General features: G+C 31.9%; 1 protein-coding gene across 1 annotated transcript; it reads left to right on the forward strand.

The window, feature by feature from the left end:
• Positions 1–14465: 14465 nt before the first annotated feature.
• Positions 14466–16232, forward strand: K441DRAFT_576376 (uncharacterized protein; the record flags this gene model as incomplete). Its single annotated transcript, XM_067644199.1, has 6 exons — positions 14466–14751; positions 14822–14935; positions 15023–15155; positions 15211–15568; positions 15628–15832; positions 15895–16232. The coding sequence occupies 6 exons, from the start codon at positions 14466–14468 to the stop codon at positions 16230–16232; spliced, it is 1434 nt and encodes a 477-aa protein (XP_067500589.1).
• Positions 16233–22304: the final 6072 nt, after the last annotated feature.

The raw sequence follows: 22304 nt of genomic DNA on the forward strand, positions 1-22304 counted from the left end.
TACGTGATATCCCCTTATAAGTCTAACACTAATTAGTGGTTAACTTTACTGTTATACTACAGAGCAGCTAGGTATTCCACTAAGAAGAGATAAGCCACTATACTAGTGCTACTCGTGCTAAAGGAAGCTATCTTTTAAGGTTAGAACTGGTCCTAAACCTTAAATAGAACTCTTTTACAAATCTAAGGGATCTAAAGGCCAGAACTAGTCCTAAGCCTTTCTAAGATTACGGATTCTTGCGTCCATTACACAGAACAACACGCTTTATAAGTCTTTGCGATTTAAGGCTAGAACTAGTCCTAAGCCCTATAATCACAAATACACGTCCGAACGCGTACTAAACGACAAACGCGTACTAAACGACAAATATATATCACGAACGCGTACCAAACGACAACCCCTATACCAAACGACAATCCCTATGCTAATAACACTTCCCTCTCTCTAAAAACATGGCTACGCCTACTTTAAACGACTGGGAAGACTCCTTACCACTAGGGGTAGCTTTATACGCGAAACTTATTGATAAAAATTAGGACGAATTTACCTTTAATATAACAACTTATACCATAAAATAAGTTAATGGCTTTCTTCTACACTATATTATATTTTACCAAAGTAAACACTACGCTAATGTATAGCTGTGGGAATATTTTAGGGAGGATTTTATAGGATGGACCGCTAATACCTAGGCACTTAGCAATGTTAATATTGTTTAGGATTTTTAAGACTTCCTCTATAGGAATGGGGTATATGTTACTAAGAACGGTAACCTAATTGCTAGTAATATTTAGGCCGTTATTACTAGTATAGAAGAACCAGTATGGATGGAAGCTAAGATTATACGTTAACTACGGAAACCTAGAACTAACCTATATTCTTTAGAAGGCAACTTTAATTTGGAATAAAACCCCTAGAACGCTACTCTCCTACCTAAAGGTGCTCTCCTACTTAGAGGTACTTGTCCTTTACCTTTACTACCTTTAGCTCTTCTACTCTAGCTAACTAGTGACCCTTTATTATAAGAAGTTACGAATCTAATAAAGGTATATTTAGACGAAGAGAAGAAGTTTAAGGGAGAATTATATAATATACTTGGAGCAAAACTATAAGTCTTCTATAACTGTTGTAATAAGGTTAGAATTTAATGCTACTAGTACCACTACGCTTTCTCTATTATATTAAAGGGACGGGTAGTAACATTCTATTACAATTATATTGCGGGTAAAAACTATAGCTTTAATATAATGCTTTAGCTTATTAAAGCCCACTTTAAGACTAATAAGAATCGCTAACTTTATATATCCGAATAGCAAGAAATTATATTCTAGAGAGTTATTGCTTTTAACCTAATAAAGACTTATTTAGAGTGCCTTTAACTACTCTTTAATAAACTCCAGAAAATCTAACGCGGACTTACTAAAACTTACTAAAATAAGAACAGCCTAAGGGACTAGGTTATCTTAGTATACTATAGCGTTTTTAAGTGTAACTTGGCGCTATATAAACCTGTAAACACGTTTAAAGGAGTATATACTAAGCTACGCTCTACTATAGGTACTATAATGCAAATATAAGAATCTTAACAGCTCTATACTAAAAGCTCTATCTAACTAAGCGTTCCTAACTAATACGATTATAACTAGACTGATTAAATATATGGCGGCCGTAGTAGGGAATACGGTAAAGGGTATAATTAACGTCAACTATAAGGTAATTATAGAGGTCCTCGTGGAGGTTTATTTCGAAGTAATTACTAAAAGAAGTGCTACGTTTGTAAGAAGCCAAATTGCTAGTTAACTAGACACTCCCTTAATAAGTAAAAAGAGGCATATAATAAGTTCCGTTAGAGTGTAAGAAACGTTAGAAATTATAAGGTTATTATAGCCTACTTCTAAAGCTTCCTAGTTTAATATAAAGGCGTAGAAGATTTTAAGGGTAAGGTTAATAAGACTAAACAGCTCCTTATAGATATGGAAATTGAAAACTACTCTTCTAACTAATACTTCACTAAGTATAGTAAGGTAAATAGTATATAAACCGTCGCTATTCTTAATAACTAATCTACGCTCCATTCTATTATAAAGTTAAATATCTTTAATAAGCCAAAGAAGAGCTCCGCGTTCTCCTTTAACGATAGATACTTAGCAAATATCTTCTATAGTATTATGCCAGATACTAGAGCCGCAGGAGTATTTATAGTAGGAGAACCTTAAGTTTAAGCCCTTTAGCAGCTTAATAACTCTATTTAGATTGACCATTTAATAGCAGGCCAACATACGATTCGTTTTAGTAAAGGTACTGCAATCTCTCTCAGCATAATTAGGGTTTAAACCCCCTTAGGGTATATTAGTTTTTATGTTATTTCTACGAATACTCCGTTTCTATTTTGCATTAAAGATATAAATAAGTTAGGCGTTAGGCTTAACAACCTTAAGAATGTACTTATTTAGGGAGATAATTAGGTACCTATTATGCGCAAGTAGGGTTACCTTTAGTTACTCCTTTATTAACTAAAAAAGAGTATTGCTTAGAGCTACTTAACTAAGTTAGAATTACGCTAACTATACTATTATTTTGGCTACCTATCCGTTTATTAATTGCTTAGGGTTCTTTAGCGAGTAGGCTATAAAGTTAAGGTTAAGGCAATTAAGTATCTTATAAAGTACTACTATTACTACTAAATAAACCAGAAGTCCCCTAGCCGATTTAAGTTCACCCTTAAAAATAACTATAACTTTAACTTCTATATTATCGTTAATGTTATATATTTTAGCAGTAAGCTAGTACTTTAAGTTATTAACTTCTTAACCTCCTTCTAAGCCGCATAATTCTTAAAGGATATATTAGCTAGGAATATATAGGATACCCTTTAGTTATGCTGGATTAATGTCTATTTAGGACCCCCTAATTAAATTATCTATAATATAGGAAAGAACTTCTTATCTATAGAGTTCCGATAATAGATAAAGGCAATAGTAATTAAGGTTAAGGAAGTCCCTATTAAGGCGTATAATAGTATTAGAAAAGTAGAGCGATATTATACGCTATTACGCCGTGTATATAAGATTATCTCTTTAGAATTAAAGGATGCTAGTAAAGAACTTACCTTATAAATAGCTGTTAAAGCTATTAACGATTTCGCTAGCCCGGATAAACTCGTACCTATATTACTAGTCTTTAGCGCCTACCTTTAAATAACTAACAATTCTCTACTATCTCCCTCTATTATGTAATAAGCTGAGGCTATTCGTAAGGCAATAAAGGAGGTGTGACGTCTCTACGCTATACGCTAGGTTAATAACGTACTAGGAATAAGAAATGGCCTAAATACCTTAACTACGCTTAATTTGCTACTTTAGTCTAAAGTACGCGTATAGCGTAAAAAGGGAGGATGGTTAGGCCTATATTAACTTATTGCAATTAATGGTTAAACTTATACTATTTAGATGCCTTACGGACCCACTTAATTCCGTTTAACTGTTATTAAGCCTTACTATAAAGATAATAATTCTAAGCCTTTATAGGATACCCTAGAAGATGCCTTAGAAGAGAACTATAATTAATATACTCTAGAAGACGACTATAATCCTAATATAATTGTAGTAGATGTGCTATAACTATAACGCGGTAGAGGTCGCCTGAAGGGATTACAAAATCGCTAATATTTTATTAATTTTAAAGAATAATTTATTGCCGCCATTAAGAATGGAGTTAAGTTATTAATGGCCTTTATAATAGCTAAAGAGAAGGCTAACTTTAAGCTCGTAAAATAGCTCTAAAAGGAAGGTTATATTATAACCCTAGGAGCTCCTTTTTAAGTATCTAATAAGTAGGAGATTGACGGTCTTATTATAAGAGGAGTTTTTAAATTTAAGAAGTATAACCCTANTAAGTTTAATAAAGTTTATATCTTTAAGTTAAGAATAGTTAATAAGATTAAAGGTAAAGCTACTAACGCCCTATTTAAGAAATTAAGGTTTATTATCTAAGGTTACAACAATAATAATAAGGAGGTAATTTTTATGTAATTTCCTATAATTTAACGAGCTAGTTAGCGAGTTATTATTACGCTAGCTCCCTCCTTAATAAAGAATAGAATGGCGGTTTATTTATAAGATATTACTTAAGCCTATACCTAATTAGAGACGCACCTTTAGCGCTTAATATTAGCATACCTTTTAGAGAAAATTTGCCACTAGTATCCTAAAGATATAATTATAGTTATGCTTAAGCCATTATATAGAATTATAGAGGTAGGAATTTACTAGTAGGCTACCTATAGCAAGCACTATAAAGAGAAGCTTTTAATAACTACTTCTATATTTAATCCCTACTTCCTTATTATAACTACGGGAACTCTATTTAGAATTATCGGTATATAAACTAATAATATTATTATCTTAGGAGACGACTAATTCTTAGCTCTTAAAAAAGATAAGCTAGTAAAGGTAAATCTTATGGCAAAGCTAAAGAAAAAGCTTAGTTTAATAATACTATTACTCTTTAACGGATGCATTCTCTCCCTAAATAAGGATTCTATTACTCTACGCTAAAAGGGTTAAGGTAAGAAGATTAACGTTATTAACGCTAATTCTCTAAAGTAAGGATATATAGAGTAACGCGCTTATGAAGCTTATATTGCTTCTATTTATTAACCTAAGGCTTTATTTAATCTCTCTATTGCCGCCTAATATTAGGAACTAACTAAGGACGATGTCCTTGCCCTAAATAAGCGTCTTTTCTAGTAAATAAACTATCTTAATTGGGGACTACTTTATGTGCCTATTAATCTTCCTACCGCTAAGCTCTTTATATTTATTAATAGATTATTTATAAATAATAAAGATTTTAGCTCCTAGTTAGGATATAAGATTATTATTANAAANNAATTTANNNGAGAGAATAACTTTATAATCTATNGNAATCTTATNTATTAGAGCTTAACTAAGAGTAAGCGCGTTACCTAAAGTGTTTTAGTGTTAGAGATATATAGAATAGTTAGTGGAGTTAATATAGCAATTGCAATTAGAACTACCCTAAAGATAATTATAGATTAACTTAAACTTCCCGTTATCCCTATAATTGTATACACCGACTTATATTCCCTCTATAAGTGTTTAGTTAAGCTTAGTATTATAAAAGAGAAGCGCCTTATAATCAATATTATAGCACTTTAGTAATCCTATAAGTGTTAAGAACTCTTTAAAATTTAATAGATTAATGGCTAAGATAACCCAGTAGATATAATAACGAAGGTAAACCTAAATAGGGCACTAGAGACGTTTGTTAATATAAATACTCTATATATATAAGTTAAAGGTTAGGTTAAAAGGGAGTCCCTAGAAATTTCTTAGTTATATAAGGTTTTAAGATATCTAGGAACTTTAACCAGCGGTTGAAGTTGTTTAATTAGTTAGATTCTCTTACTAAGACTTTTTTAAAGGGGGAGCCTAACTTAATCTAGCCAATTAGGATTTTCTATCCCCGGGATAGAAAATCACTATTGGCTCGCTTACTACTAGCGCCTTAGCGGCCCTCTAAATATAATATCTACCTATAACTCCTAAGTAAGAAAGCACCACGTGTTAAAAGGCAAATTTTGGGATAGTGAGACTTATATTGCAATGGCAATAGTAAGTAAGAAGGATTAATATTTGCTATACTAGTTAAGCGGTATATATATATAGATAGCAACTATAAAAGAAGAGTTGCTAGTGTTAGGAATAAAGGTAAGTGGTTACTATATAAGGCATATTGTTACTACGTATAGTAAGTTGCCGTCACGTGCCGCCGCGGCACTAGTATAATAAGGAACCTTAAGTTCCTTACCCCTTTCTTCAAGAGTTAAAAGAGAAGAATAACAATTATTATACTATCTACGAACTGTAGCTACGTGATATCCCCTTATAAGTCTAACAAAAGTTATTACTTAAAATACTATTTGCCCTATAAATATATATATAACTATTTAAATTTAATATAATATAAATTGCCTTTATTATAAACCTTAAATCAATATAATAAAGTTATAACTACTAATCGCGGTAAAGAATATAAAGATAATATATTAAAATGTCTTAAAATTTATATAGTACAAGCTGCACCCTTTTATTTGTTAGTAAGAAAACAAGACTATAAGATCTTTACTATAATACTAGAAGATATTAAGAAGGCGTTAGAACTAAAGCAATATATTAACCCCTAATCTCTTATACCTAAAGAATATTACAATCTAATTAATATGTTTAAGAAACGGTTTATAGACTAACTATTAGTAATATAAGGTAATATTACATATCTACAAGTTATAGATAGTATGATAATTGTTATTCTATCTTCTTTTTGCTTAAGGAAGGGCGAGAAGCTTAGGGCTCCTTACTACGCTAGTGCCGCGGCAATATATAATGGCAACTTACCTTATATAATAGCAACTTGCCTATATTTCTAACACTAGCAACTCTTTTTTTATAGTTACTATCTATATATATATACCGCTTAACTAGCGTAATAAATATTAATTCTTTTTACTTACTATTGCCATTATAATATAAGTCTCGCTATTCTAAAAATTGCCTCTTGGTATATAAAGTCGCAAGTATATATCTTATTAGAAGGGCCGCTAAGGCGCTAGTAGTAAGCGAGCTAATAGCGATTTTCTATCTCGGGGATGGAAAATCCTAATTAGCTAGTTTAAGTTAGGGTCTATAAAATATTATACTCCTACTTTCTTTTAACCTAACTTTTAACTTATATATATAGAGTATTTGTGTTAATAAACGTCTCTAGTGCCTTATTTGGGTTCGCCTTTATTATTATATCTACTAGGTTATCTTTACTATTAATTTATTGAATCTTAAAGAGTTTTTAGCGCTTATAGGATTGCTAAAGTGCTATAATATTAATTATAAGGCGCTTCTCCTTTATAGTACTAGGCTTAACTAAACACTTATAAAGGGAATATAAGTTAGTGTATATAATTATAGGGATAATAAGAAGTTTAAGTCGATCTATAATTATCTTTAAGGTAGTTCTAATTATAATTGCTATATTAACTCCGCTAACTATTCTATATATCTCTAACGCTAGAACGCTTTAAGTAACACGCTTACTCTTAGTTAAGCTCTAGTAAATAAGATTACTATAGATTATAAAGTTATTCTCTCTAGTAGATTTGTTTATAATAATAATCTTATATCCTAGCTAGGAGCTAAAATCTTTATTATTTATAAATAATCTATTAATAAATACAAAGAGCTTAGCGGTGGGAAGATTAATAGGCACATAGAGTAGTCCCCAATTAAGATAGTTTATTTGCTAAGAAAGACGTTTATTTAGGGCAAGAACGTTATCCTTAGTTAGTTTTTAGTATTGGGTGGTAATAGAGAGATTAAATAAAGCCTTAGGTTAATAGATAGAAGTAATATACGCTCTATAAGCGCGTTACTCTATATATCTTTACTTTAAAGAATTAATATTAATAACGTTAATTTTTTTACTTTAACCCTTTTAGCGCAAAGCAATAGAATCCTTATTTAGGGCGAGGATACATTTATTAAAGAGTAATAGTATTATTAAATTAAGCTTTTCCTTTAGCTTTACTATAAAATTTGCCTTTACTAGCTTATCTTCTTTAAGAGTTAAGAACTAGTCGTTTCCTAAAATAATTATATTGTTAGTTTATATACTAACAATTCTAAATAGAGTTCCTATAGTTATAATAAGGAAGTAGGGATTAAATATAGAAGTAGTTATTAAAAGCTTCTTTTTATAGTGCTTGCTATAGGTAGCCTACTAATAAGTTCCTACCTCTACGATTCTATATAATGGCTTAAGCATAACCATAATTATATCTTTAGGATACTAGTAGCGAATTTGCTCTAGAAGGTATACTAATATTAAGCGCTAAAGGTGCGTCTCTAATTAGGTGTAGGCTTAAGTAATATTTTATAAATAAACCGCTATTCTATTCTTTATTAAGGAGGGAGCTAGCGTAATAATAACTTACTAACTAGCTTGTTAAATTATAGGAGATTATATAAGAATTACCTCCTTACTATTATTGTTATAACCTTAAATAATAAGCCTTAATTTTTTAAATGGGGCGTTAGTAGCTTTACCTTTAATCTTATTAACTATTTTTAACTTAAAGATGTAAACTTTATTAAACTTAGTAGGGTCATACTTACTGCAGGGTTTTCTTCCTGTAAATTATAAGTTTTCCCCCTATAATAGAGTAGTCTGCGTAGGCCTAGATAGGATCCGTATTAGATGTTAATTAAAGAACTACTACTAGGGTCATACTTCTTAAATTTAAAAACTCCTCTTATAATAAGACTATTAATCTCCTACTTATCGGATGCTTAAAAAGGAACTTTAAAAGTTATAATATAAACTTTTTTTAGAGCTGTTTTACGAGCTTAAAGTTAGCCTTCTCCTTAGCTGTTATAAAGGCTATTAATAACTTAACTCTATTCTTAATAGCGGCAACAAATTACTCTTTAAAATTAATAAGATATTAGCAATTTTATAATCCCTTTAGGTAACCTTTACCGCGTTATAGTTACGGAACCTCTACTATAATTATATTAGAATTATAGTCGCCTTCTAGAGCACGTTAATTATAGTTTTCCTTTAAGGTATCCTATAAAGGCTTAAAACTATTATCTTTATAGTAAGGCTTAATAACGGTTAAACGGAATTAAGTAGGTCTATAAGGCATCTAAATAGTATAAGTTTAACTATTAATTATAATAAGTTAATATAGGCCTAATTACCCTCCTTTTTTACACTATACGCATACCTTAAACTAGAGTAGTAGATTAAGCGTAGTTAAGGTATTTAGGCCATTTCTTATTCCTAGTATATTGTTAACCTAGTATATAGCGTAGAGAAGTCGCACCTCCTTCGTTACCTTATAAATAGCCTTAGCTTATTATATAATAAATGGAAATAGTAAAGAATTATTAGTTATTTAAGGGTAGGCATTAAAGACTAGTAATATAGGTATAAGTCTATTTAGGCTAGCGGAATTATTAACGGCTTTAATAACCATTTATAAGGTAAGTTTTTTGCTAGCATCCTCTAGTTTTAAAGAGATAATCTTATATACGCGGCGTAATAGCGCGTAATATCGCTTTACTTTTTTAATACTATTATATGCCTTAATAAGGACTTCCTTAACCTTAATTGCTATTACCTTTATCTATTATTAAAACTCTATAAATAAGAAGTTCTTTCCTATATTATAGACGATTTAATTAGGGGGTTCTAAGTAGATATTAATCGCGTATAATTAAAGGGTATCCTATATGTTTCTAGCTAATATATCCTTTAAGAAATATACGGCTTAAAAAAAGGTTAAGAAGTTAATAACTTAGAGTACTAGCTTGCCGCTAAGATATATAATGTTAATAATAATATAGAAGTTAAAGTTATAGTTATCTTTAAGGGTAAACTTAAATCGGCTAGGGGACTTCTAGTTTATTTAGTAGTAATAGTAGTATTTTATAAAATACTTAATTGCCTTAACTTTAACTTTATAGCCTACTTGCTAAAGAACCCTAAGCAATTAATAAACGGATAGGTAGCTAAAACAACAGTATAGTTAGCGTAACTTTAACTTAGTTAAGTGGCTTTAAGTAATACTCTTTTTTAGTTAATAAAGGAGTAATTAGGAGTAACCCTACTTGCGTATAATAGGCACCCGATTATCTTCTTAAATAAGTATATTCTTAAGGTTATTAAGCTTAACGCCTAATTTATTTATATCTTTAATGCAAAATAGAAACGGGGTATTTATAGGAATAATATAAAAAGTAATATACCCTAAGGGGGTTTAAACCCTAATTATGCTAAAAAAAGATTATAGTACCTTTACTAAAACGAATTATATATTAGCCTGCCGTTAAATAGTTAATTTAAACAGAGCTATTAAGCTGCTAAAGGGCTCGAACTTAAAGTTCTTCTACTATAAATACTCTTATGGCTCTAGTGTCTAGTATAATACTATAGAAGACGTTCGCCGAGTATCTATTATTAAAGGAGAACGTAGAACTCTTCCTTAGTTTATTAAAGATATCTAACTTTATAATAGAGTGGAGCATAGATTAGTTATTAAGAACAGCAACGGTTTATATCCTATTTACCTTACCATACTTAGTAAAGTATTAGTTAGGTAAGTAGTTCTTAATTTCTATATCTATAAGGAGCTATTTAGTCTTATTAACCTTACCCTTAAGATCTTTTACGCCTTTATATTAAACTAGGAAGCTTTAGGAGTAGGCTATAATAACCTTATAATTTTTAATATTTCTTATACTTTAATGGAACTTATTATATACCTTCTTTTACTTATTAAGGGAGTGTCTAGTTAACTAGCAATTTGGCTTCTTATAAACGTAGCACTTTTTTTAGTAATTACTTTAGAATAAACCTCTATAAGGACCTCTATAATTGCCTTATAGTCGATATTAATTATACTCTTTACCATATTCCCTACTATGGCTACTATATATTCAGTCAGTCTAGTTATAATTATACTAGTTAGAAATACTTAGTTAGGTAGGGTTTTTAGTATAGAACTATTAAGATTCTTATATTTATATTATAGTACCTATAGTAGAGCGTAGCTCGGTATATACTCTTTTAAACATATTTATAGGTTTATATAGCGCCAAATTATACTTAGGAACGCTATAGTAGGCTAAGATAACCTGGTCCCTTAAGCTATTCTTATTTTAGTAAGTTTTGGTAAGGCCACGTTAGATTTTCTAAAGTTTATTAAAGAATAATTAAAGGCACTCTAAATAAGTCTTTGTTAAGTTAGAAGCAATAACTCTTTAGAATATAGTCTTTTACTATTTGGATATATAAAGCTAGCAATTCTTATTAGTTTTAAAGTGGGCTTTAGTAAGCTAAAGTATTATATTAAAGCTATAGTTTCTACCTATAATATAGTCGTAATAAAATGTCGCCGCCTGTCTCTTTAATATGACTAAAAAAGCATAATAAAACTAGTGGTATTAAATTCTAATCTTACTATAACAGTTATAAAAGACCTGTAGTTTTATTCTAAGTATATCGTATAGTTTTCCTCTAAACTTCTTCTCCTCGTCTAAATATACTATTATTAGATTTGTAACTTCTTATAGTAGAGGCTTACTAGTTAGCTAGGGTAGAGGAGCTAAAGGTAGTAGAGGTAGAGGAAAAGTACTTTTAAGTAGGAGAGCACCTTTAGGTAAGAGAGTACCTCTAGGTAAAATAGTAGCGTTCTAGGGGTTTTATTCTAAATTAAAGTTACCTTTTAAAGAATACGGGTTGGTTTTAGGTTTCTATAGTTAATATATAATTTTAGCTTCCGTCTATACTAGTTCTTCTATATTAATAATAACGGCCTAGATATTACTAGTAATTAGGTTACTGTTTTTAGTAACGTATACCTTATTCCTATAGAGTAAGTCTTAAAAATCCTAAATAATATTAACATTACTAAGTGCCTAGGTGTTAGCGGTCTATTCTATAAAATCCTCCCTAAAATATTCCCATAGCTATAGATTGGCGTAGTGTTTACTTTAATAAAATATAATATGGTATAAGAGAAAGCTATTAACTTATTTTGCGGTATAAGTTATTATATTAATAATAAATTCGTCCTAATCTTTATTAATAAGTTTCGCGTATAAAGCTACCCCTAGTAGTAAGAAGTCTTCCTAGTCGTTTAAGGTAGGCGTAGCCATATTTTTAGGGGGAGGGAAGTATTATTAGGGTTGGGATTATCGTTTAGTACGCGTTTATTATTTAGTACGCGTTTATAACATATATTTGCGATTATAGGGCTTAGGACTAGTTCTAGCCTTAAATCGTAAAGACTTATAAAGCGTATTATTCTATATAATAGACGCAAAAATCTATAATTTAAAAAAGGCTTAAGACCAGTTCTAGCCTTTAAATTCTTAAATTTATGGAAGAGTTCTATTTAAGGTTTAGGACCAGTTCTAACCTTAAAAGATAGCTTCCTCTAGTATAAGTAGCACTAGTATAATGGCTCGTCTCTTCTTAGTGGAATACCTAGCCATTTTATAGTATAACAGTAAAGTTAACTACTAATTAGTGTTGGTAATATAAGGTGATATTATATATCTATAAGTTATAGGTAGTATAATAATTGTTATTGTATCTTCTTCTTACTTAAGGAAGGGCGAGAAGCTTAGGGCTCCTCGCCACGCTAGTGCCGCGGCGACACGTAACGGCAACTTGCCTTACGTAACGGTAACTTACCTTGCGTAACGGCAACTTACCTATATTCCTAACACTAACTACCCTTATATTAAGACGAGCGTAATTTTAAAATAAAACTTAAACCTAGTATAACGCTAAAGTTCGGCCTATTATATGGTATATTATAAGAAGAGCTGCTTATAATATAACAATACCTTAAAGAGCACTTAGAGAAAGGATTTATTTACCCTAGTTAATTATTATTCGCCTTATTTATACTATTTATTAAAAAACCTAAAGGAGGCTTAAGGTTCTATATTAATTATTAAGCCCTAAATACAATTATAAATTGAAACCAATATCCAATTCCTTTACTTTAAGAAATGCTTAATTACTTAGTAAAAGCATAATACTTTATAAAGCTTAACGTAGTCGCTACCTTTAATTAAATCCGTATTTATAAAGGAGATAAAAAGTATATAGCTTTCCATATATAATGGGGAGTTTTTAAATATCTAGTAATGCCGTTTAGTATAAAGAATGGTCCTAGTATATTTTAATAATATATTAATAATACGCTTTATAAATTTATTAATATATTTATTACCGCGTATATTAATAATATCTTTATTTATTTATCTTTGCTTTTTAAGTATTGGAAGTATATTTAAATCGTTTTTAAACGTCTATAAAACGCGGGCTTATAATACAATATTAAGAAATACAAGTTCTATATATCCGAAGTTACGTACTTAGGCCTAATTATATCCTGTAATAGAATTAAAATAGACCCTAAGAAAATTGCTATAGTTATGAACTGGGGGGGTCCTAGTAGTATATAAAATATCTAAGGATTTTTAGGATTCGTAAATTTCTAAAAATTATTTAGCTACTAGTAAACTTAATAAGAAAGAATATAAGATTTAAATGGACTATTAAATGTAAATAAGCTTTTAACGACCTAAAATATTATTTTATAACTACTTTAATTCTTACCCACTTTAATCTAAACCTTGAATATATTATTAAAATAGACTTGTCTAATTATGTACTAGAAGGAGTATTATTATAATATAATAAGAACGGCGAGCTACGCCTAGTAGCCTTTTTCTTTTAAAAACTTACCCCTACTAGATTAAACTATAAGATATATAATAAGGAACTGCTTATAATTTTTAAATACCTTAAATAATAGCGCCCAGAACTTAAAGGATTATTATTACTAATACGCGTATTAATAGACCATAAAAACTTATAGTACTTTATAACTATAAAGTAATTAACGTAGCGCTAAATTTGTTAGGCTAAATATCTCTTATAATTCGACTTTAAGATTATATACTAACTTAGCAAACTTAATTAGAAGCCTAACTTATTAATATAATAATTATAGGACTTACTTATAAACGCCTCTAATAAACGGATTATAAATTAATTATAAATTCTACTACCCCCTAAACGCTTTAAGAAACTATACCCTATATTTTTAAACGCGAAGCTTAATAGGAATGAATTAGAAATTAATAAATTAATAAAGCATAAATATAAAAGCAATCCTTAAATAGTAGATATAATAAAAGCGATTTAAATAGGGAAATGGTAATATAAGGATATTATACTTACTAAATGCGAAATCTATAATAATTGGTTATACTATTAATAGAAGATAGTAATCCCGAATTCCGAACCCTTATAATTTAAGATAATTAAATTTATATACAATTCCCCTATAGTAGGGCATCCTAGTCATATAAAGACTTATAAGATTATTTAATAAGTATATTACTGGCCTATATATATAAAATGGTAGCTAAAATAGGAATAGTAATTTGTAAGTAATATTAATCTGCAATTAATATATAGGGTGGCGTTAAGGCTGTCTTAGTAGCACCTATAGTCGGTTATATATTGCGTCCTAAGACTATAGCTAGTATATTTACGCTGCTAAAGTTATATAAAATTAACACACGTTTAAAAAAAAACCCCAGTTTACACTAAACACACGCCTTTAATCTCTTAGACGCTTCGCAGAGGAATTTTTAGGGTAGTAGGGGTGGTAGTCGATAGTGCGACGTTCTATTGGCTCAGGAGTTCGCAGTTAGTGCGCGCCGCTAATTGGCTCAGGAGTTTGCACGGGGACCATGCAACGCCACAAATTCCTCGGAGAAGCGGCTGAGGCACCTGAGATAAGTTCACGTCCTATTTCCGCAACGTGAGAGTCAGGCTCTTCTGCTCACACTAAAGCTATGCCCGCGCCGCATCCTTTAGACGAGCTTCTAGCGCGAGTACATTCTTTCATCAAGCGCCCACCGTCTCTCGTGTTTGTGTTCGTCTTGGTCGTGCTTCTGGAGCTCGAAGAAAGCGTGCAAAAGGTGCCGACCATACGCCTTCTAGAGAATGCAATCTGCCAGAAACACTATCAGGATGAAACCCTTTCCGGCCCGATAAACGAAAGCATGTGCAAGACAGAATTCATCCAGGTGCGGCTAGCGCATATTCGAGGCTTGTTGAGCTTCTTCGACAGCCTTCCTAGTGAGGAGCTCTCTGCCAACAGAGCTTGTTCGTAGCTCTTCACCGCGCCGGCGCTGACTGTGCCACATAGTCATACTGCTCGGCTCGTCATTCGGCAGCAACGCTGATAGAAACGGCCGCCGCTTCGCATTCTCGTTAGCTATCTTGGGAATCATTTGCGCTATGATTTGGATATACTTTACCTGTCAGACCTTCAAAAATTACCGTGACAGACCCTAGCGCGGGATCCCAGATCTCGTCAAAACACGCCACTAACGTCTCCAAAATCTAGGTCATTTTTGGGATAGCATCCCTATAGAAGCGGTTTGGGCTGCTTCTCTTTTCCATTTCATTGGCGGTGGCCCAAATTTTGCAATTGCCATGTGCCTGACAATGGCATCGGATTTATCAACCGATGCGACCAGGTATTTCACCACAACCGGAATTTAATTGCAAGCCGCACTTCTGATATCAGAACAGAAGCATCAATTTCTATCGTGTCTATTCGGCCGTCTTGATTACTGATCTGATCGGGCCTCCCGTTACATATGCTACACTGGAGCATTCGCTCTGGTTGCCATACCTGGTTTGCGGTCTAACCCTATCACTCACGTACCCTGTCACCACGGCAATGCCAGAAACGCTACATAAAGTTGCTAAAGATCAAGATGTAACGCCGGGATTCGAATCCATTGGTATCCAGACATATTTGAATTTTCTTAAAGACTGGAGGGTCTTCGTGGGCATCATGACGGTGTTTCTCGCACAATTCCGTGTCAATACAATTGAGATCCTTCTTCCTTACATCTCGGTTCGTTTCGGATTGAAGCTTGCTCAGGTAATGTGGTCGTACTCCTACATGTCCTAGTGTTGTTAGGACGACTAACTGCGTCACAGGCCGCGACTCTACTACCCATTATGTCAGCTGTGAATATAATTGTATTCTTAATGCTGCTTCCCGCAATCTTTACCTATTTGGAGAAGAAAGCTGGATGGTCCATTAACTTGATCAATATCTACGTCGTTCGAGTGAGCAGCGGTTTGCTTGCCTTTGGCGCTGCTATACTCGCCGCTGCTTCCAACTTAGCTGTAATTGTAGTTGGTAAGACCATCCCCATTTCCTCGTTGCTCTGGAGCCACAACCGCTCGCTAATTAATCTTAAGCATTGGCTGTTTACGCCACCGGCTTTGGGGTGCGACTTTCTATTTTAGCGGTACTAACAACGTACGTCAATTCCTCGAAACAAACTGCTAGACTCTACACGTTGGTCGCAACGACAGACGCTATAGCTCATACAATTGCGAGTCCGTTGCTTCAATTTGTTTGGGGTAAAGCCCTCGAGTTTGGCGGAAGATGGATCGTTTTGCCATTTCTCGTTCTCATGGTATTGTTGGTCACGCCTTTGCCCTTGCCATCGCTGATCCTGTTAGGGGGTTTTCATATTGGCATTTTTGATGTCCTGCCTCTTAAGAGACCTATCGCTGTCTCACTCCGAAGTTAGAAATGCTATGGGTGGAGCAGAAGACCCACTTCTAGGTAAAGACGGTGCCGTAAATGGCACCGAAGAGTCCCTTCCTTATACTGTCCAGGGGCTAGATTAACGTTCTATGTATGGAAGGTGTCCTATTTCTATTAATGTAACCAGGTATAGTAGTATACATAGAATAATTGTTAAATAACTGCCAACCACAATCGTTGTCTCTTACCCAATTGATTATAGATCAGGGGTGCCTTATTTTCTATTCACTTCGTGTGTATATAAAGGCTTTAGAGCCTCAATTTAATATAATAGAATTCTTATCCCAGATTTTGCGTTCAACAATAACGCATCTTTGCCACCTTGACAACCTCGCTATATTAAGGATCGTTATAGCCCTAACTATTAATAACTAATTTCAGGTAAAGGCGCAAAGCGCTATATTATTAATTATTAATACCTAAGAAATCTAGTGCAGCGAGAATAGCTAGATAACTTATTATAACCGTTTTTAAAACATAGTCTAGATTTTAAATATTTACTCCATAGCGTTATATAAGTTTTCTTCTCCTATTAAGGCCCCTTAATTATATATCGTACGCTAGTTAAAATAGATAAATATAGGTAGGCTAGCTATTACGGGCCTTATAATACTAGTATTATAAGTACTAAGAGAAGATACGGATAAATTAGACTATAAAAGAGGTCGAACTATAAAATAAGGGCTAAGCGAAGCTATATAGGCGAAACTTAGTTAATATACTATATATTTAACGTATTAAAGTATTAAACTAGATTATATAAAAGAAGGTTATATATTTAATAAACTGTAATCTCCACTTTAGATAGTTTTCTCTTTATAGTAAATTTTAGAATATAATTAGAGTTAATCTATTAGGCATATACTTTATTATCTATTACCTAACCTATTAATAAGTCTATTATAGTATTTTCTATAAGTCTTTATTATATATTTACTACCTAGTTATAATAGTAAGTTAATAGGATATTACTAAAAGTAGTAACTAAAGGTAATAGCCTTAGGCTTAGAAATAGGTTATAATACCAGTATAGTAAATACTAATTCTGGAAATCACCACACATGCAACCTTACTAAAAGGTAGCGCCACACTTCAAAACTTACGCATACCCATCTTACCATCAAAAACAATCGATTTTCTAAGTTTCAAGACCTAATTCCTACTGCCCAGCGAGCTAGAGGTGGATTTATTTGTTATTTTACCCCCTTATCCCAACAGAAAAATTTCTCTAGGGGTGGTCCTAGCTTGTAAGCGAGGCACGGACAGGAATACTAAAACTACTACCACTACTACCAATACCAATACTAACACTAATAGGGGCTAGTCTTTCTACTGCCTTTTAGCCTAATCTCCCCAGAAATCTTCTAGTAGGATTAGTAAGGAGAAAGGGTATAAGGATAGTAAAAACTAGGAAACCCCCCTATAAGATGCCAAAGNCTAATAGGCATAAAAAAAAACCTCCTATAGAAATAAGTGATAATGAGTCTACGACTACATTCACTTTTTCTGCCCCTTCTCCTTCTCCTGGCCTATTTGGGATAGGAGAAAAAAGAGGACATCCTCAGTCTTCTACTGAAAAAGAAAACCAAAAACCTGCAAAAAAGACAACAAAATTAATGACTTTTATGGCTGGNATACCTAGTATATCTTTCCCTCCCCTTTCTCCTAAATAACACCTATAAAAGGCCCTAGAAAGCCTAATACAGGCCNATAAAGGGCTAGAAGAAGAAGAAAAAGAAGAAGAAAAAGAACAAGTTAAATAGCTAGAGGACTATATATGGAGTATTCTAGTAGGAGAAAATCCCTTTATGGAAGGAAAAGAAAAGGCAAAAGATATCCTATAAGGATTAGTCGAAGAAGTAAGAGCTCTCCGTAAGGAGGTAGCTCCTACTAAGGAAACCTACGTAGAGAGACTAAAGAAGAACCTCCCTTTCTCGTCCCCTCTACCCTCCTTACTAATACTATCTCCTACCCTTTCTACTTCTACTAGAAGTAAGAAAAAGCAGCTATAAGAAAGGAAGCTAGTCCTTATTACAGACTAAAAGGACTAACCTTTAGATACTTTCTCTATACGAAACAAAGTTAATTAACTATTTGTATTAAAACTGTAAGTAGAAAAGCTAGTTCTAGGGTCTATAGGAAGAACTAAAGGAAAATAAAATATCCTTCTTATAACTATAGAAGAGTATAATGTAGATTTCCTAGTTAAATATAAGGAAATATGGCATAACTGCTTTACCTTTTAAAGAGAACAAAAACTAGAACCATGGGTTCAAATTATAGCCCACGGGGTTCCTACCCTACCTTTCCTAGGAGAAGGAGGCTCTAAGCTTCTAAAAGAAGAAATTGAGACCTTTAATCCTATAAGGATATAAGGACTACCTAGATGGATCTTATTTAGTGAAAAAAGACATAATCTACAGACCAGATTTGGCTCTATAGTTTTTACTATAGAGAATGAAGAAAAAAGATAAGAAATCCTTAAGCAAAAAGAGATATTAATTGCAGGTACAGCTACTAAGGTAGTAAAATACCTTGAAGTCTCTCCTACTACGCAGTGTACGAGCTGCCAAAAATTTGGCCATATAGGAGACAGGTGCTCTACTAGAGCCTATAGATACTGTGCAGCTGCACATTTATCTAAAGACTATTCCTGTTCTACCTGTATAATAATAGGCAAACCTTGCCAGCATACCACCCCTCTTTGCATTAATTGTAAAGAAAAANACTTTGCTAATAGTAAAGACTGCGAGACTTTTAAAGCAGCTAGACTAGTATGTGATAGAGATTCTATAGAAGAATAAAACAGATAGGATTCTAGAAGGAGGCAACTCCTACTAGGCTCTTAAAAAGATATTAGAGAGCAAAAGGANAGAAATAAATCGNAAAAGGACAGGGANAGGTGTTAGGATTTCCTATNGTTTTTCCTACCNTTTTCTTATTCCCTAGTAGTTGCAGCACCTTAGTATTTTATTAAGGAGCTATAAACCCTTAGGGGTTTATAAACTACTAGGACATAGCTACTAGTACATGTTAAGCTGCCTAGAAAGGATTTATGTATATAAAACTATAGCGCCATAGCCTAGAGGCTGCATGCGCAGTATTGTACGTAGTATAATACAATCGGATATAAAAAAATAAAAAAAATACTAATTCTTAAGTAGTTACTATAGATTAGTTTAATAATATAGTATAATAATTAAATAATAATTAAGTGTAGTACTCTTATTAATATCGAATATTAATTACTAATATTAAATATTAAAAGTTTTTAGAGTTAAGTTAATAAAAATAAGGTAAATATATTGGTAAATAACTCTTAAGCCTTCTTATAAAACATGCACATTTTAAATTTATTATATAAATCTATATAAAGTAAAAATTACTAAGTATTAAATTAGATCTTAGTATAATATTATTAATTTTAATGATTTTTATACCTACCTAAAGCGTAATCCCTAGGGTAGCGGAAAATCCAAACGATCCTTATCGATACGATACGCGAGATCATATCATATCATATTATATTAATCGATTTTTTTTGATCCGCTACCAAATAAGCGAGTAATCTACCAACGTCCTTAGCTTCCCTACTAATTAGGTATCTCCTTTCTACTCTCTATTTATACTTCTCCTTATACGAGATACTATATATAAGATACTATAAAATAAAATAAAGTGGTAAAAAAGAGAGATTAAATTTAGTAACTTTTATCTATTCCTTATTATCCTCTAGTTCCACAATCTAATCCTTATCCTTTAGTGCTCCCGCTACCGCCGCTATAGGCTAAGAATTTTTATTATACGACGAATATTAAGCCCTATAATCCCGCTATTTATAATTTCTATAGCACCTACTATAGAACCCTAGGAGACTCTAACACTTAGTAAAGGGGTAAGGGCCTACTAGACGATATAAAGTCGCCGTATAGGCCTCGTAGGGCTAGCGTTAATTAGCTCTTTACCTTATATAAGTAATATAGGTTACTTATAATTATATTTAGAGATCTATAGCTTTAAATTAGAATTGAATTTATATATAAGGGCCTCCCCGTCCATACCTACTTCTTTAATACCCCCCCTACCTAAGCCTCTATATTAATTGCCGGTAAAGCTTTTACCCTCTCCTACTTATCCTAAGAGTAGTTAGTTATATAGGTATATTATACAGAGAGGAGAATTTACTTATAGTATGGCAATGTTGCTAAAGAATCTCTTATATAGTAGGACGAAAAGTGTACTAAATAATTATATTTCCCAATTCCTAATAAAGGACGACATTAGTAGGATTTAAACTTATAATCTATTAAGTTTAAAGTTAGTATATATTTATATATCCATTAACCCGTTAAGGCCCTTAGCGTAAGTAGTCCGTGTAGAACATTGTTCTTAACGAAGTTAAAGGCTTCGTATTTCTAAGAACGGCTGCTTAATTCAACCGGTTTGATTAGTGAGCTCTTATCGATACCGTAAGGACCAATTTTGACGGGTTAAGGGATACCACCTACGCGCCTTTAGTAGTTATCTTTTATTTAAAATTATCTTATTTTATACCCTTACGTACCTTTCCTTTCCTTATATAACTACTATACTTCTTTTATTCCTCCTTTAGCTATTCTTTTTTAAAATTTTACTTCTATACCAACTCTTTATACACTCTATTCTTTTAACATTTAATATTTTAAGCTTTATCCGTTCCTATAATATTATATAATATCCTTTTAAAAATACTCTCTTTAGTTCGTCGCTTATAGCTAAAATTAAAAGTACCTCTCTTATAAAGAGTAAAAGCCGCAACTAGCGCTTTATTTATTGTTTTTAAGACTACTACTAAAGTAGAGAAACTTTAATTTTGTATAGTACTTTAGAGCAGTAGTCCTTATACCTATCCTAGCTTGCTAGTTAAATAACCTTTTTATTTAACTCATTTATAATTTAATTATACTTATTAAGTTCCTTATACTTATCTTATAATAGCTTATTATATAATACTGTCTAAAAAAAGGTAATAGGCTTCTCTAATTCTTAGTACGTTTCCTAGAGCTATTAGACCTTTAGAAGTACCATTTTCTACTACTCTTTCTTCTAAAATGTCTTAGTATACTTTATATAATAATTTAGGTAAAGAATAAGTGTAGCGGCGTAAAGAGGCGAATTATCTATTCTCTAGTAGTACTCGTTAAACTTCGTCTATATATTCTTTACTTAAAGTAAGAGAGCTTTATTTAATTTAAAGAGTGCCTATTATATAATATTAGCTTTAGCTTAAATAAAGTAGCTAGAAGAAGAGTTATATAAGAGAGTTCTTCATATGTTTAATAAGCATATCTATTATAAAGAGTACTTAATTAAGTGTTATATAATCCCCTTATATCTCTAATATTGTATAGTAGAATAGCTTTAAAAAAGTGTAAATTGTACAAAGAAGCTTTTAGTCTTATAGTGAGATATAATCCTCCTTAAGTATATTAAAGTTGCTCTTAATATAGTTATTAATTCCTAACTTATACTTAAGTAAGACGTTAAGTATTTAATACTAGCTATTCTATCTTATATAATTATTAAGTAAAACTTATCTTTTAACTAAAGTCTTAAACTCCTTTATACGGCTTACTAAGGCACGGAAGTATACTATAATATTATAAAGCTTACTAAGGAGGCCTATTACTTAGAAGGCCTATTTTTACTTAATCTCTTCCTTATAACTTCGCTCCTTTTCGCTTATATTATTCCTTTTATATAACTTAATAGCCTTAAGTTTAAGAGTATCTTTAAAGAGGAAGGCCTAGATGGTAAGATTAATAGTATACCCCTAGCAGCGGATACGTTATTAGATAGGATCCTAGGTAATATCCTTATTATTAGTAAGATACTTATGGATTATATAATAGAGAGTATTATTTGTTATAGAATTATCTATAATAATAGCTCTAAGCTTTTATATAATCCTATATTCCTCTAAAACTAAAAGAAGGGTATTTTATTATTTAGCTCTACTATAACTAGGTACCGTATAAAGGGTAAGAAAAGCTTTTATCCGGTCTTCTTAGCTATT

Source organism: Cenococcum geophilum, assembly GCF_001692895.1.
Source record: "Cenococcum geophilum 1.58 unplaced genomic scaffold K441scaffold_41, whole genome shotgun sequence".
Classification (NCBI taxonomy): Eukaryota; Fungi; Ascomycota; class Dothideomycetes; order Gloniales; family Gloniaceae; genus Cenococcum; species Cenococcum geophilum.